The sequence below is a fragment of the Eleutherodactylus coqui genome, chromosome 11 (genome assembly GCF_035609145.1).
Source record: "Eleutherodactylus coqui strain aEleCoq1 chromosome 11, aEleCoq1.hap1, whole genome shotgun sequence".
NCBI classification, from domain to species: Eukaryota; Metazoa; Chordata; class Amphibia; order Anura; family Eleutherodactylidae; genus Eleutherodactylus; species Eleutherodactylus coqui.
Window position 1 is genome coordinate 32,339,344 of NC_089847.1, and position 17,481 is coordinate 32,356,824.

General features: G+C 43.7%; 1 protein-coding gene across 1 annotated transcript in view; it reads left to right on the top strand.

The window, feature by feature from the left end:
* VAT1L (vesicle amine transport 1 like) overlaps positions 1 to 17,481 on the top strand; it is a 78,068-nt gene that overhangs the window by 20,094 nt on the left and 40,493 nt on the right. The window contains exons 2-3 of the mRNA XM_066582539.1: positions 1,007 to 1,136; positions 14,899 to 15,114. Of these exons, the coding sequence (XP_066438636.1) occupies positions 1,007 to 1,136; positions 14,899 to 15,114 (346 nt within the window). The remainder of the gene's footprint in view (positions 1 to 1,006; positions 1,137 to 14,898; positions 15,115 to 17,481) is intronic.

The window sequence follows — 17,481 nt, forward strand, 5'->3', positions numbered from 1 at the left end:
ATTTGATAAAGCACTAGAAAGGAGTCTGTGAATAACAAATAAAGATGGATTCACGCTTGTTTAAGACACATTGAATGGAGATGTCCCACAGTTCTATATGGTGGAAGCACTGCCACGACTTCAGGGATTGGTTCTCAGGGGTTACTCTTTCAGGGCGAGTGCTCCTTTGCTATTAGGGTTTATGCTAGGGTTTAATAGGGATATTTCTAGTGTCCTATTTTTGTTTTTGCTTAATGAAAGCAATGTTTTAATTATCTCTATATATCAGGTGGCTTTGTGATTTTTTTTTTTTTTTTACAGAATGAGCAGAAATAATTCCACAAAGCTCCTGCACTGAATGAGCTTTGGAATCCAAGTGAGCCAGTGAATTACAATTGAACGCTTTCCAGTCCAATTTCCCTGCCACCCATATATTCCCTAGCTCTTATTTATTTTGGGTGGGGAATCGCATTGTGGATTCCTTGAAATTACTTGACAGAAACAGATAAAAATCAATTGTCATGATGTTTTTCTTAGCATTTTTTTACAGAACAGCCTCCGACATCAGCGAGCTGTCCTGCATAGTGTTAGAAACATGTCGGACTTTGTCCTACATCAGAGCTATGCAGGGGAAATCTCAATGTCAAACGAGGTCCAACACTGGATTGGAAAGGGTTAGAGGAGTTGACTCATCTGATTTTTCCCATGGAAAGCCATATTTGGCCAGATGTTTTCCCTGCAACATCCACTCCATGTAATAAGTAGGGTGCTGTTACATTTAAGGCTTTTGCGATTTCCTTAAAAGTATTGTTAGTCTAAGTAGGTGAAATAGGAAAAGTCAAAGACTTACAGGCACCCTGTCCTACATGAATGTGTCTGGTCTACTGTGCTGGCTCATGGAGGGGGGTCATGAGATAATGCCTTCAACCTCTTGTGTTGAAGATCCTGTGTTGCATGATATAATAATGTTGTGCAGTAAAAAAAAATAATGACTTTTACCTTTCTCTTTTCACCCTTATGTTTCTAGTGGGCTGAACTTCATTGATTTGATGGTTCGACAAGGAAACATAGATAATCCGCCTAAAACGCCACTGGTTCCTGGGTTTGAATTGTCTGGAATTGTTGAAGCACTTGGAGCAAATGTTACTGGTTTTGAGGTAAATTTTGATTGTTTTTATTAACTGGCTTTATGATAATACAATGGAATTATTGTACTCGGATTTAAAGGGGATGTACCGAGATGCACAACCCCTTTAGGCATGCACAGCTTATAGTGATCAGCTGATTGCACTGAGTCCTGCTCTCAGCTCTGGCTGCAAACTGCTGACTTTGCCAAGGAAAAGCATGGCTAGCCTGACCTTTCCCTTGCAGTGACCCCCTGCAGGGTAAATGAAGTTTTACAGGACAACAGAAGGTCCGTCAGCATGAGAACCACTTTAACTGAATGTCTCTGCATTCTGAGACATAGAGAGGTATCAGCGTGAAGTAACAATGTTTGCGAGGGCATATCAAGGCCAAGAAGTTGGCCCCTTCATTGCATGAATGTCCCCTTTTGTGGGCACTGTTGTTCTTTGGGGTTTTTTTTCAAATATTTTTATTAACTTTTTGACACCTAAACAAACATTTAGTTATTTTTCTTGAGTCTATCCTCTAGTACTGTGTCAGATCAGAAGAAAAGGCCTCAGTCCTCTACATTAAACAGGTCTGCGTACTGGCGTAACTATAGGAGATGCGGTTGCACCCAGGCCCAGGGGCCTTAGAGGCCGTATAAGGCCTCTCTTCTCCATATAGGGAGCCCAATACTATGAATAAAGCATTATAGTTGAGGGCCCTGTTACAGGTTTTGCATTGGGACCCAGGAGTTTTAAGTTACACCTCTGCATTAAGGGGTTAAGAGAAGCTGTGGGGCCCCAAGTAAAACTTTTGCACCTGGGCCCATGAGCCTTTAGCTATGTCCCTGGGTCTGCGGATGCCTAGAACTCATGGGGTTACATCATGTCAGAATGATTGGAGGATCTCCCGTTAATGTGCTCTCGAAATACCAATTGGTTAATTTAAGGGATTCGTTAATGGCCATTTTTAACTGTTTGGGCAGAATTTCAATCAAACTCTCCCAAGTCTCACAGATTCTTTGTACTCATTTGCTTCTCTTAATGGTGGCTTCCACCAAATCCATTTGCATAAGGAAACATATTTTTTCTGAAAAAAAAGGTATAAAAATGAAGGGGTCGTGTCAATCCAAATCTGCGGGATCGTTTTAGCTCTAGCTCTGCAATCACATGCAGGAACCTTCTGCTCCCCGTTGTACATCTGTATTTCATCTGATCTATGTAGCCAAAAATCACCCAAATAAAGTCAGAAAGATCAGCAGAGAATAAATGCTGGTTGTGAATCTATAGAATCTGGCCCAAAAGATTTGGACACGAGGACAGTCCCACACGCAGTGACTGAGGCTCACATTCCCCTCCTGACGTGTGAAGCATTGGTAATTGGGGTATATGCCCATCCTATATCCTCATAAGTGGGCACTGTTTTTTGTTTAATCCCGATATCACAGTGAAGTCCATTAATGTTAGTTTGAATGTAGACCCAAATGTTTCAGTTAATATATAAATCTAATCTACATAAAGAGCTGAACAACGTTGTAACCTTACAGGCTGTAATTCTATCTCGATAAGCGTTCACAATTCTGCATTTTTCAAAGCTGAAATCTTGACACCAGGCCCTGCGAATTACATGAACTGTCTTCTCCCCCTGCGGCATAGCTCAACGTCTACAGAAAGCCCTGAGTCACATTTTTTTTCTTCACTTTTTTATGTCCATTTAGGAGAAAGTGTTGCCTGGAGAGGAATAAAGGAATTTTTTAGGAAATTCCTGATAGTTGTCATTTATTTTACGGAAAAAAGTCTAGAGGCAACTACTCCCTACTAATCCTCCTTGACCTCTCTGCTGCATTTGACACTGTCGACCATGACCTCCTCCTTGCTATGCTATGCCTAAAGGACACTGCTCTCTCCTGGTTCTCCTCCTACCTCTCTGACAGCTCTTTTAGCGTCTCCTTTGCTGGCTCTACTTCCTCTCCATTTCCTTTCGCTGTTGGGGTCCCCCAGGCTCGGTCCTTAGTCCCCTCCTTAGTCCCCTTCTCTTCTCTATCTATACAGCCCCAATTGGACAAACCATCCGCAAATTCAGCCTCCAATACTATCTATGCTGATGACACCCAACTATACACTTCCTCCCGTGACATCTCTGTCTGTCCGCTGTCTCTAATACTATGTCCTGCCTTTTTCTCAATCTCAACCTCTCTAAAACTGACCTTCTCATCTTTCCGCCTGCCAACCGACCTCCCCTCAACATCTGCATCTCAGTATCTGACACAACCATAACCCCCAGACAGCATGCTCGCTGCCTTGGGGTTACACTGGACACTAGCCTCTGCTTTACCCCCCACATCCAATCTCTGGCCCGAACATGCCACCTGCACCTCAGAAATATTGCTAAAACCCATTTGTTCCTCACCACGGACACATTAAAGACACTTGTTGTCGCCCTCATCCACTCCCGACTTGACTACTGCAACTCGCTATTTATTGGGCTTTCCCGCACCAGACTCGCTACTCTCTAATCCATACTACACGCGGCAGATAGGCTCATTTTTCTATCCAGCCGTTACTCAGACGCCTCTGCACTATGCCAGTCACTGCATTGGCTGCCCATTCACTGCAGAGCTAAATATAAACTCCTCACCCACAAAGCTCTTCATGGTGCTGCGCCACCGTACATCGCTTCCCCCCTGTCCGTACACCACCCAGCCCGCACACTGCGATCCACTAACACACTCAGACTAAATGCCCCTCTAATATGAACCTCACACGCTCACCTCCAGGACTTCACTAGAGCAGCACCCATCCTCTGGAACGCTCTACCCCAAGGCATCTGGACAATTCCAGATGTACGAAATTTCAGACGCACCTTAAAAACGCAACTCTTGGGGGAGGCATACCAAATCTCCTGACCTAGTCCACTTGCCCCTCCCTATGGCTCCCCACAGCTTCCACCCTGCTTATTGCATAAAACCTCTACCCCTTCACCTCCTTACCGCCTCCACCCCGTTTGCTTCCTAATAACTGATTTCCATATGTAATTCCCGTACTGCCTGTGTTCCCCTATTCCTCATCCCCCCCCCCCCTTGTACCTCCTGTATCACCCCTACCCCATTTGTTTCAAACTGATGGTACATCATATGTAATTGTATTGTCTGTGTCCTTCTGTGCTTGAAAGCGCTGCGGAATAAGTTGGCGCTATACAAATAAAGATTATTATTTATGAATAGTGTTGTGATTGCATACGGCGTCCAGTTAAAGGGTTTTTCATGACATAGACAGAATGTTTTTGCAGTTATAAATTTGAGTCAAATACTCTGCTGAGTCTTCTGGATCTCTGCAGCATTTGGCCTCGTAGATCACCAACTCCTCCCCAGTATACTCCACTCTGTTGGCCTGTTCTCTCTTGATTTTCTTCCTACCTCTCTGACTGCTTGTTCTGTGTATCATTTCCTGCCTCTACGTCTTCTCTTACCCTTGCGGTTCCTCAGGGTTCAGTCCTAGATCTTCTCCTCTTTCCCATCAACACAGCCTTATGGGTCAAACTCTCAGCAAGTTTGGCTTTCAGGACCATCTCTGCGCTGGTGACACCCAATTATACTCCTCATCCCGAGACATCACCCCTTCACTACTACAAAAAACAGTGATCGTCTGTCCGCCGTCCATAATATCACGTCTTCTCTCTATCTGAAACTGAATCTTTCAAAAACTGAACTTCTTGTATTTCTGTCATCTACTAACCTACTTAGAGCTGATATTTTCATCTCAGTGTGTGATACCACCATAAGTCCTAGGCAGCTCATCTGCTGTCTTGGGGCAGAGTTGCCAATCTGCCAATTTTTCTTTTTTTTTTTATACAACTTATGTAAAAATCACAGACAACCAATTCTTTCCACGGATACATTGGAAAACCATACGGAATGATAAAGATTATAAATGATACATGTTTCTAGGTCAGAAACGGATATGAGCAACTTTTACTGATATGATATTACCAACATTTATGTGATCTGTTAAATGATGATAATTACAGTATCACCACCCTAAAAAAAAAATCTTTTTTTTTTTTAATGGACACTGGAAAAAAAATGCCGTGTTCTTTATGGACTGTACAGAAATTTCTTGACAGTTGGCAACCTTTGGGGTTATATTTGACCCCGAAGACAGTGGGGTGTCTTGCACGCTCCTACAGAATTAGTGCCCAAAAGGCAATACTGATCCCCGGTTGTTCCTGAATTAAAATATAACTGTTTTTAAAAATACTTAAAAAGTACCCTAACATCCCAAATTAAAAACACAGTGCTGTACCACCATGACGAGGCTGTAGTGGATAGATAAGAGTGTGACACGTACTAATGATAAAACCACCTGTTTGGTGGTGTCTTTATGACTCAAAGCTGCCCTGCTCTAGCCGGTATATATGTCGTTCAATCATGTATGTATAAAAGCAAACATATAAATTGCTTATTCAAGACATGTCCTAACTGCAGCTAACGGTCCTTGCTAAGTAATGCTATTATGACAACAGCAATCTGCACTGTAAAACAAAGATAGCGCCCCTCCGACTTGTCTGCCAGTTATCTGGCTTTCCCCGTAAAATAGGGCTAGACCTGAATGCCCACACAAATCTACAAATCACCTGCACCTATTTTTGCCTGAATAAAGCATGTAAACATGTCAAGCGCACTAATTATGTATTTATCTAGTATACTGGTACTCCCGGGGGGTTCGCTTTAATGTTTTTCTTGCACGGTCATGTCACCTGCACATTAAAACCATCTCCAGAATTTATACCTTTCTTACTGTAAAAATAGCAAAAACTCTACTTGTTGACCTGATCCATTCCCATCAAGACTACTATAACTCACCACTTGTCAGTCTTCCCCTCTCCAAACATTCTGCTTTCCAAAGTATCCGGAATCCAACCAGCTAGGCTTAACTTTCTGTTCAACTGCTACACTGATGCCTCCATCCTGTGCCAGTCGCTGTACTAATGCCTGTCCACTATAGAATGCCATTTAAACTCATCACTCTCATCCAAAAAGCTCTCCACAGTGCTACATCTCCTCCTTGATCTATGTCTACCACCCTACCTGTGTTCTCCATTCTGCTAATGACCTTAGACTAAATTCCACTGTAGTTCAAACTTTTATACTCTTGTCTTCAGGACTTTTCCTGAGCTGCTCCAGTTCTCTGGAACGCACTACCCTGGAGAATCAGGTTAATTCCTAACACCCACAATTTTATAGTAGGCACATCCTAAAAATATATATCTATTGGGAGGCCTATCACATCCCCTAATCCAACACTTTTCTATTTATCCCTTCCTACATTCACCCTCAGAACCTGATCACAGTATCCCTCATGCATCTTAATGCACTTCATACCTGTGTATACACCGATATCAGCTGGTGACCGGCTCACACAGCTATATAAAGAGTACGCTACAACACACGCTGCTACCTCTTTGGCCATTGTAACATCTGTTCTTTGGACGCCAACAGCAGGGCAGCCCCGATGCCATCACTAGCAGGATCAGACAGTAAGTCTGAATGGATGAGCAGTCTTTGATGAAATATTGAACTCCATTGTAAGCTTCTACGGCACAGTGCGGCTCTCTGGAGGCATAGCCCATTAGCGAGAAGTGCCTCAGTATTTGATTTAGTCTATATGAGGTTGGAGGCTTAGCAACTTCATGTCTTTTTCCGTTATAATTGAAGTCACATTGCCCAAGTTTACTTGATACTGTGATATGACAGATCTGCCCTCTCCATGGCAACTGTGCTTGGTAAAATGAATAGCTGGCCCTCACTGTGGGACGGTAATTAAAAACGTGACCGAGAGCCATATTTGACCTTTTCACTACAGGGGAAACAAGAGGAAGGAGCTTAATGATCATTTCAACAGCTCTTTACACAATGCCCTAATCCGTGGTACAATAAAGCCTCCCTTGCTCGCGTAAAGGGGCATCAATCAGAACAAATGAGCCGCTCGTATACCCACCTGTGTCCTAGCAGGGCGGCATTCAACCCGCTGGTCAGTGAGAAACCGCTCGGATATAATCTTTCAATAATCTTCCATGTGAGTGAGATTATTCAAGCAGTTGTCAGTCTGGTTTTATATCAAGTGTTTGTTTGCAATGAGAAGTAAGGAATACATTGAAACGATGAGTTTGTAGTGGGGGGTTTAAAGAGCACTTGTGTCCAAATATCATCTGAGGAGGTCTGATATCTGGTATCCAATGGGCAAATTTAGGATGGGGGATGGGGTGATTCAGGATAATAAAAAAAACATTAGGGGGACTTTATTGAGGTAGTTGTACGAGTTTTTTGGCATTAAAAGGTCAGAAATTTCGACACTTGCAATATTTTTGTTTTTTCCCACCATTCTCAACAAAAAAATGGGTGAGGCTTAGTGTTTGGGGTGTGACTTCTTCAGACCAACAGATTGAGGGCTTAAACATGGGCATGTTTTAGTCCCGTTAAGGAGCTGTTAAAACTATTGATTTTAATGGTTTCATTTCCACTAGGGAGGCATTAATATTAGGCACGAGAAAAGATAGGATTTGCACTTACAGGGGGTAGACAAAAATATGGAAACGCTGTACGAAATGCATACCTTAAGTTATATGGGATTCTAAATCATATTTCATTAAGACATGTAGAGACCGATTTCTAGTGGAGATAATATGACTTATATGCTGCCAGGCAGAAGTGAACATCTGCCCAAGCAACAAGGTTCCATTGGACAGGGGTTTGAGCCACTCAGCTGCTGTTACCATCTGGCTCCCAAAACCACCCAGAGTAGTGAAGTAAACTAAAATTTGACGGAAATGCTCTCAGCCAAGCAGGGGTCAAAAGGGCAGCTCAGTGCTAATGATTAAAATTCTATTCTTTTTGTATGGTGTTTCCATATTTTTGTCCACCCCCTGTACATTATACTGTACAGTTCTAAGGATATTTGACATGAAATCTGTAGTTGAAAATCTGCAGCAAATCTGCGATGTGTAAACTTTCCCTTACTAGAATTTAGGCCAGAAACTAGAGTAAATTATAGGGCAAATCTATGAGCGTTCTAATGGAGCGGTGGTCACACATACCTCGGCTGCTCCATTCAGTGGGGCACATTTATTACTGGTGTTGAACCATAATGATGGCATGAATTGCCGCTGCTGGGCAATTCCTTCTTCTCCCCTGCAAGGGAACCCCGGCATCTACTCTGCTGGAGGATTCCTGCAGGGAAACCTCTATCTTTCCCCCAAGCAGGGATATTCCTCCAGCGCCACTGAGATGAAGGGAAGCCCTGCAGAGGAGAGGATCCCCCTGGGGCACCGGTGCTTTTTAAAGCAGCCAACAGCTTCCAATTGTGTGAATGGGCAATTTCACTGCTAATTAAGCTTAATAGTGGAAAATCGTCCATTCACACGATTCGTAGCGCAGTTAGCCTCAATTTTTTTTTGTGGCTAATAGAGATGAGCGAACGTACTCGGCCACGCCCCTTTTTCACTCGAGCACTGCTATTTTCGAGTACTTCTCTACTCGGGTGAAAAGATTCGGGGGGCGCCGTGGGTGAGCGGGGGGTTGCAGAGGGGAGTGGGGGGGGAGAGGGAGAGAGAGAGCTCCCCCCTGTTCCCCACTGCTACCCCCCACTCCACCACGCCATCCCCCACTCCCCGGCGCCCCCCTAATCTTTGCACCCGAGTAGCCAGGTACTCGAAAATAGCGATGCTTGATCGAGTAATTACTCGAAACGAGTACGTTCGCTCATATCTAGTGGCTACTGGCTAACTTTTGCACGATTTTGACGTTTGTGTGAATCAGCCCTAAGAAGGGAAGGCAGATAGCTCTGACTCCTGTGTAGTGGCCGAGGCTGGTAATTGCAGGTGCAGCTCCCATTAAAATCTATGACAGCTGTGCCTGCATTTACCAGCATCAGCCACAGAGTTCGAAGCTATCTGCTTACCCCTAGTGTTAAGTCAGTGACAGTGGCCACCAGAACAACTGATCAGTTAAGGTCCCGATTAGCGGATCCCAGCCTATCACCTGAACTATTTTAAGAATAGGTCATCAATATAAAATGCCTGGAAAACCCCTTTAAGTGCTAATCATTAAACCACCCTAGACTTTAAAAGATATTAACTCATCACTAGCCTAGTTTTCTATGAATAATAGATTGTCATATTAACCCCTTCACCACCCTAGACCACTAGTGGCACTGGATATTAACCGCTAAGCTAGTCCAAATCCCCAGTGACATCACAAATGCAGTAGAGGGTTCTTGTTGAAAGTTGACAAAATGAGCTAAAAGGGAATTTACTATTCTTGTGGTGATCATTAAGGTACTTTAATTGGAGACACCTCTTTAATTAGTTTTATATTGTCCCTGTGTCGCCTCGTTTTCTATAATGAAGAGTGTTATATATCTCTTCAAAGCCCCGTTCTCGTACGGCTTTTAGTTTGGACAACTTCTGATCTCAGAACTTTGTTGAAAACATATCCCATCTGGGCTTTAATGTAAGCGGACACAATAAGAAAAAGTAAGAAAGAAAACGAAAACCTTTACTTTAATATCACGCAGTGTGAATGAGCTTTACCTGCAGTTCTGCGTAAAACAATATATGATATTGAGATGTGCCAGATGACAAACTCAGCTCTGCTATGTAGATATGGAGAATACCGTATTTTTCCAAATGCAACTTCACCCCTTAAGGCATTTTGCTGTAGAACAATTGAGGCACGAGGCAGCTTAACTAAAATAACTGTACAGTGTTACATAAAAGCGCTGCAGTAACCAAGTCCTCTGTGTATTTATATCCATCCCGGCAGGAGAATGGTAAAAATCTAGTAATGGCTTAGTGACTGCAAAATGTATTCACGTCGACATCTCAGGAGAGCGGCAGAATGAGCACAATTCTCTTCTCCAGTAAATTCTCCTGCGCCACTTGGGAGCACCCGAGCGCCGAATCCTCAAAGCTCTGTGAAATGACGTCATTCCGCCATTCAAGAAGAAAAATGCATTCCATTTCTAAGCATTAAAGCCATAAAGATGTATGGTATGGTATGGTGGGTCAGATTGTGCCTGTGTCTTACCTATATATGCTGAAATATCAGAAAATGGCGCAGCTGTGCTGATGCTGCTCCCGTCATCGGTTTGTAACACAGGGTGTCGTCAAAAAGTCTAATCCAGCGCTGTATCTCAATCCTGGTGTCCTATATTGAAAGACCACTACTGTACTTGAATAGGAAGGCATGGATGCCCTACATAATGGTATGGAGCACGGGCTCCTAGGGGCCCCGGAATAAGGATTTCAATTTTGTTTTGTGGCCCCTGTAAAAGATGGAGTAAAACTTTGCAAAGTTGGAGAGTAGCAGAAGTCTGCTTTCCGCGTATCTAGAAGTGGCCTCCTGCTACGATACATGAATGGAGCCGTCACTGGACCCATCTTCATTTAAGTGATGGATCGGTACCAGAATCTCCTGCAGACGTTGGACGACTTCCTGGATGATCTGCCTGATCGTAGCAGAAGGAGGACACTTCCAGTACGCTTTTCTCACTTCACTCATAGCAGCGGTCCCACAGGACTTTGCTATTGGGTTTTACAGGGGCCACAACACAAAATAGAAATCCATGTTTCGGGGCCCCCAGAAGTCCGTGCGCCATACGATTATGTAGGGTATCCATGCCTTCCTATTCAAGTACACTACTGCTACTTCAATATAGGACACCAATATTGAGATATAGCGCTGGATAGGACTACACCCTCTATAACATATCTTTTAAAGCAATTCTCTAGTTTTACGTAAATAAAGCTTAAAAGGATTGGAAAAAGGGTATTTTTTTTCCTAAAACAGTGCCACCTGAGTCTGTAGGCCAACCCATTTAGTCAAAAAGCACTTAGCCACAATACTAATTACAGCCAACTAAGACTTGTTTGATATGGCCTTGCCCCATATCGCACTTGGGAATGTGTGATGTACTCCTGTCAAAAACCCCTCCCATCACTTTAGTACAGTTGCATGCCTTCAGCCGTGTCAGAGGATCATCAAGAGGTTTCCAATGGGAAACCTCGCATTGCACATCGCATCCCGTGCAATATGTTTTTTGGCCCTATTGAAAATAATGGGCGAAGCCTTCCAAGGGAACACCCAAAGATCGGGCATGCCACTCATGTATACAACCCCATTCGACAGGATGGGGTTCATATGTGTTTGCGTTTGTGTGTCTCGCAGCGCACAAATCTTGCACGGCAGCGCCATATCTGGAAAAAAAAAATTCTAAGGCTGCCTTTATGTTATGTTTGGTATAACCAGCACTGGTTCCATCCTCCATGCAGAAATACATAGTATATGGAGAGCGGCACCTTAGGGGTCAGCATGAAAGGGAGACCTCTTTGGTCTTCTTTTCACATGGTTCTGCCCATGCCATTCTTTTGTACCACATGGAAGAGCACTGAGCATGATATAAAGGACTGATCAGGACGAAGAACAAAGGTTTCAGTCTCATAGATTCCCTGCTATCGTGCCTTCCGGGTCTCTGTCCACCCCATGCAGAAACACAAGCTTATATGGCATCTGGCACCTAGTTTTAGCCCAACAGCTAAGCTTATTGGTTGGTGAGTCCGGGGGTGTTAGTGTCATACTCGCCTCCGCCGTCGTTCCCCTGGTATCAGCACTAAAATGCATTGAGCGGCGTGCTAAGTGGTCCATCATTATAAAATGAGAACAGGCAGATTACTGAGTGACGCCATTGATTTCAGTGGGTTTGTTCATGTAAGCGTATTTTGCGCACGAAAATGGCGCATATTGAACTAATTACACTGATTGCCCATTTCAATGAATGAAAGCATGGTGGCATGGGTTTTTGCAAACGCAAATATGCAGATGATATGCAGATCACACACGTGTGCGCAAATACACAATGCCTATGCAAGCGTAAATGTGCTTATGCCCGTATGGCACCGGTTTAAGGGTGACTTTTACATGGGATGGTTATCGCCTTTACATAGGAGCAATGAGGACTCACTGAATAGAGGTGGAGAGTGTGGAGATCTCTTCCGGCCACCTGCCTCCAATCACAGTAAACAGGCAGTCATTTATAGATGAACAACTGCCTGTTTACACGGGCCAACAGTCCCTCAATGTTTAGGTGACTCCAACAAGTGAGCGATTTGTCACTCCTCTTGAGTCCCGTGTTTACCAAGGACGGCAGTCACCTGTAACCATCAGGCCAAGTAATGCCACCCTAATCTGTGGCAAGTCTTAAAGGGGTTTCCAAAATTGGAGAGGCCTGGCTACGTTATTCCAAAAACAGCGCCACACCTCTCCGCAGGTTATGTGTGGTATTGCAGCTCAACCCCGTTCAATTCAGAGCAGCTGAACTGTAATACCAAAAAACCCTGTTAGCTTCAGTATTGTGTTAAGTAATTGCATTATGAGTAATTCCCTAAGAGAAGGTTATTCTTCATATCCTTCCTTTTACAAGCGGAGTCGATACAGTAATAACTCCTCCAGGAAAATAAATTACCCGTTACTTTTCTGCAGGATACATGAACACAGATGGCGCAGGTTCTTGGTTTCTGTAATTATAGCCATCCGTCTTGCTGCTGGCCATCCTCCTCCTTTTAAATATGAATATACAGAATAGCAGAGCTGAATTTGTCATCACTTCTGCACTTTAACACGTCAGGATATTTGCAGGTGTCGTTTAGAAAGTCACTGCATCAAAGTAGCAGAATGAGTTGTGCCAAAGGACAAATTCAGCTCTGCTACGTCTCTTGGCTTTTATCAGTAAATTAAAGGGGTTGTCCCGAATTTTTACTATCAATGACCTATCCTCAGGATAAGTCATGAATAGTTGATTGTCAAGGGTCGGCAGCTCAGGATCTCCACCGACGCCTGCTGTCAGTGTAGACAGCATTGAAAGCAGATTGTGCTGTCAATATTGCAGCGCCTGGGTTAGTACTACCGGCACAGCTCCCATGGAGTTCCATGGGAGCTGTGCCTGCAGTATGAAACTTGGAATTCTGGAAGCAAGTAGCGCTAACAGCGAATGCGGCAATCAGCTGATTGGTAGAGATCCTGAGCAGCAGACCCCCAACTATCCTTAGGAAAGGTTACACTGTGTAACACAATTTTTGTAACCGATAAGTAGCTAGGCGGCTTATAGTAACTTTAGTGCGCTGAATTCAAATATTATATCCGTTCTTTTTCTGCGTCGTAAGGTTTTCCAGTTATGGGGAATAATGTAATCCAATTGCCATTGTATTGTATTTTTTGGATATATGCCTATACAATTAATCCAGTCCGCTCGCCATTAACCCTTTGCAATCCAATTTTGGATTCAGGGTTTTCCTAGGGGGGTTTTCTCTTTCTGCCATTATACAATGGCGCCATCTGCTGGCTAGAGCCAGTACTGTGGTATGGGACATGCTGGAAAGGCCCCCGACAACAGAGCGGCCAGTAAAATACAGTAAGAATACCCTGCCAGACGTCTTACGACATCGGAGCTGTACAGCCTTCAAACACAATGTCTTCAGACGTCAGGCAGTGGATTGGAAAGGGTTAATCTTGCTTAATAAAAATAGCAAAAGCGATTGCGCAACTATTTCGCAATCACTGTTACACACCACGTGCTGACTGAACAATATAAGGGTAGGTTTATGTAACATATAGGGTATGTTTCCACGTGGCAAAAAACGCTGCGGATCATCCATCAGTAAGTTGTAATTAATGAACTCATTTACAGGTCATTGGTTAGACTAAATGAAAGAATCAAAATCCTAAAACAAAAATACATGTTTGGTATCGCCGCATCCGCAAAAGTCCGATCTATCAAAGTAATGCATTATTTACCCCGCAAGGTGAATGTCTTCCAAGGAAAAAAAATTAAGAACTTCAGAAATGCGCTTTTTTTTGGGCCATTCTGTCTCCAAGAAAAAATGCAATAAAAAGTGATCAAAAAGTTGAATGTATTCCAAAATGGTACTAATGCAAACTAAAGGACATCCTGCAAGATCTGAGCTCTTGCACAACTATGTAGATGGAAAAATAAAAAAGTTATTGCGCGCAGAAGATGGTGGCAGAAAATAATTTTAAAAAAATTAAATGTCTTTGAAAAAAAATACAAGTACTACAGCAAAAAAAACACTACCTAAGGGTGCCTTCAGACGACCGTATATCGGCTGGGTATTCACGCCGTCCGATACACGGCGTCTCTCTCTGCAGGGGGAGGAGGCTGGAAGAGTCGGGAGCAGTGCTCTGAGCTTCCGCCCCCTCTCTGCCTCATCTCCACCCCGTGCACTATTTTCAATGAGGAGAGGCGGAATGGGGGTGGAGCTAATTTCTGCAACTTAGCCCCGCCCCGCCTCCTCTCATTGCAAATAGTGCAGAGGGGCGGAGAGGGGGTGGAGAGAAGGCAGAGAGGGGACAGGAACTCAGAGCACTGCTCCCGGCTCTTCCAGCCTCCTCCCCCTCCAGAGAGAGACGCCGTATATCGGCCGGCGTGAATACCCCTGGGTACCCCTTTAATGCTTCATATGCTTTGTGCCAAAGAACATAATCTCCAGTCTGGTCATTTGCACTTTAGGTTGTATTATTTTCTTAATTCATGAATCAGAAGTATCATTACTTTTCATGTTTTATTCCTTTACGGCAATTGACTCCATTCTGTAATCTGTTTGAAGACTACAACTCTTAGCGTGCTCGGACAGAACATGCCAGAAGTTGTAGTATCACAACAGCCACAGATGGAAGACTGCTGCTTTAGGGTAAGTCTTTTTGTCCGACCTGAGCTTTATTATTCCGTTTCTGCATTGCAGATCGGGGACAGAGTGATGGCCTTTGTCAATTACAACGCCTGGGCAGAGGTGGCCTGCACCCCCGCAGAATTCATCTACAAGATCCCTGATGATATGAGTTTCTCAGAAGCCGCCGCTTTCCCAATGAACTTTGTCACAGCCTACATGATGCTTTTTGAAGTGGCGAATCTCAGAGAAGGAATGTCCGTGCTGGTTCACTCCGCAGGCGGAGGGGTGGTGAGTAGAACTCCTATGGACATAGAGAATTCAATCATGTGGTTCTATTCCATGATGGCTTCTTATAGATGAGCCGATTATAGTTTGAACGAGGGAGTGATGTCACCATTCGCTCCTGCAGCCTGTTTAGACAGTCAGATACATCGATGGCTCGTTCAAACGAAAAATCGTTCAGAATCGTTCAGTCTTTCACATTCGCTGTAGAGGTGAATAAGACGGACTGAACGAGCACTGCTTAAACCGAATGATAAGCGAACGAGCCAACGATGGTTTTTATGGCTACATAAAATGAACGACAAGCAAAAAGGCATTTTTTGGGCAATCGCATTTGTGAAGTTCGGATCCTCTCGACGAGTTTCACGCACGACAATGTTTCGCGTTGATTTCACTGGGAAACCTCACATCGCATGGCAAGCAGAAGCTGTGCGCGGCATTAAGGGTCCCATTGAAGTCAATGGGAAGCGCGTTCCGAGGAAACGCTAAAAGTTAGAGCTTGTGTATATGTCTCCATTCAAAAGAATAGGGTCATATTTGTGCGTCTCGCAACACAGAAATCTCGCACGATTTTCTTGGCCGTGTGAAACCAACCTCAAGTGAGTATAACCTAAGAGTACTTCTATACCTTTGACGACAGTAGCTTATCTTCAGGAAAGGCAAAAGAGTTGGGTGTTGAAATTCAGCTTGCACAATCCTTCTTTCTCCAAACATCATCTATAGGGGAGAAGTCAGGAAGCCCCCATACCGTAATCCGTGCATTTAGATGACTTTTGTCTAATGTCTACGGGGGCCTTCAGTCTCTGAATGCAATCAAGTGCCTACATGTATTGGGGCTGCCCTGCTGTAGAGAACCACAGTATGAAACTTCTGATTGCTCGTTCCATTTAGGTCCTTGCGGGTGGGAGTAATATGCAGATTAGTTCCTCTGTTACAGTATATCAGAATAAGACTTTGTTCTACCGCTGTCTCCCCTCCTAGCTACCTCTTGCCTTTCCTTCACATCTGTCTTAAGACTGCATTCACACATAGTTGATATGCTACAGATTTTGGTGCAAATTTTAGTAGATTTCACCCATACAACTTAAATTCAGTTAAAGGGATGAAATCTGTAGCAGATCTGCATCAAAATCCACCACACAATCTGCACCAAGTGGTGCAAATTTTTTCAGCTGCGGAAAATCGGCAGTGAATTAGCTACATGTGAACACACCCTGAGATATGAATGCTGCAATTGGTTGCTATGGGCAACAAAAGCAATACTTTTTCTAGACCGTTTCAAAAATGCTCTCCAAAATTCTGTATATTAACAGCTTCTCATTATACAGAGAATGCGTTTTATATGCTGAAACTGGAATATCTCTTTAAATGGTTCCCTGGTTAAAAGCGTTGTCCCACTTCTTGCTGTAGGAAACAGCTCCATACATTGTGCAGTGGCCTGGGTTGGTACTGCAGGCTGAGTCCCATTCACTTCAATAGGTCTCAGCCTGACGTACCAACCCAGGCCACTGGGCAATGTACAGAGTTGTTCCCTTCCTGCTTTAAATCCACTCCATACACAAAAACACTGGTGTGGGGATACAGCTGATCACCAGGGGCTCCAGGCCATTGCCGATCTATTACTGAGCTATCGGTATATATATATAAAAAATTAATTCTGTAAATTTTCTACCTATTTTTGTAACTATTTTCTAACATCCATGCTCCCTATGACATCATAAAAGACCTCTGGGAGTCATTCACTTTGTCTTTTTTTTTCTTAATTTCACACTTTTCAACTCCAACTGGGGCATCCATAGGAGCCCAAATTACAGAGGAAAACATCCCCCTGTAGTAACAGTAATGACTAACGGAGCTGATCTGGGTTTACTAGGACCCTGCAGCTCTGCCTTGGCAGGGAGCACCCGGCGGTCACGTAATCACAAAATCTGCTTTCTCTCTTTACTACACAGCGCTCATTGAGTGCTATATAGCAGAAGCGGTTAGTTAGTCACAGCCGAGGACCCAACCTGCTCCTGCTACCTTGGAGGAGCTTTAATCCTGCTCCATATTGTTGCTACCAGATGGGATTAAAGCCAAGGACCAAGCACCGTAAATTTAGTGTGCTTGGTCTTTAGAGGGTTAATAGTGAAAACCAATACAGCTCTAATCTTCGTTTCCACACTATTAAGAACCGTACATTAATAAAGCAATCATCAGAAATGACTTCCATGGCTACAGCTCACGCCTTGTTCTTCTTTCAGAAGGAATCAAAACTATGAAGTATCACAGTAAAAATACAGCCGGGGTACAAAGCAATTACCAGGAGCCTGAGAGTAATGTCTGATCTTAATTCTGCAGAACATATTCTCATTCTTCTCATTCCATGGAACC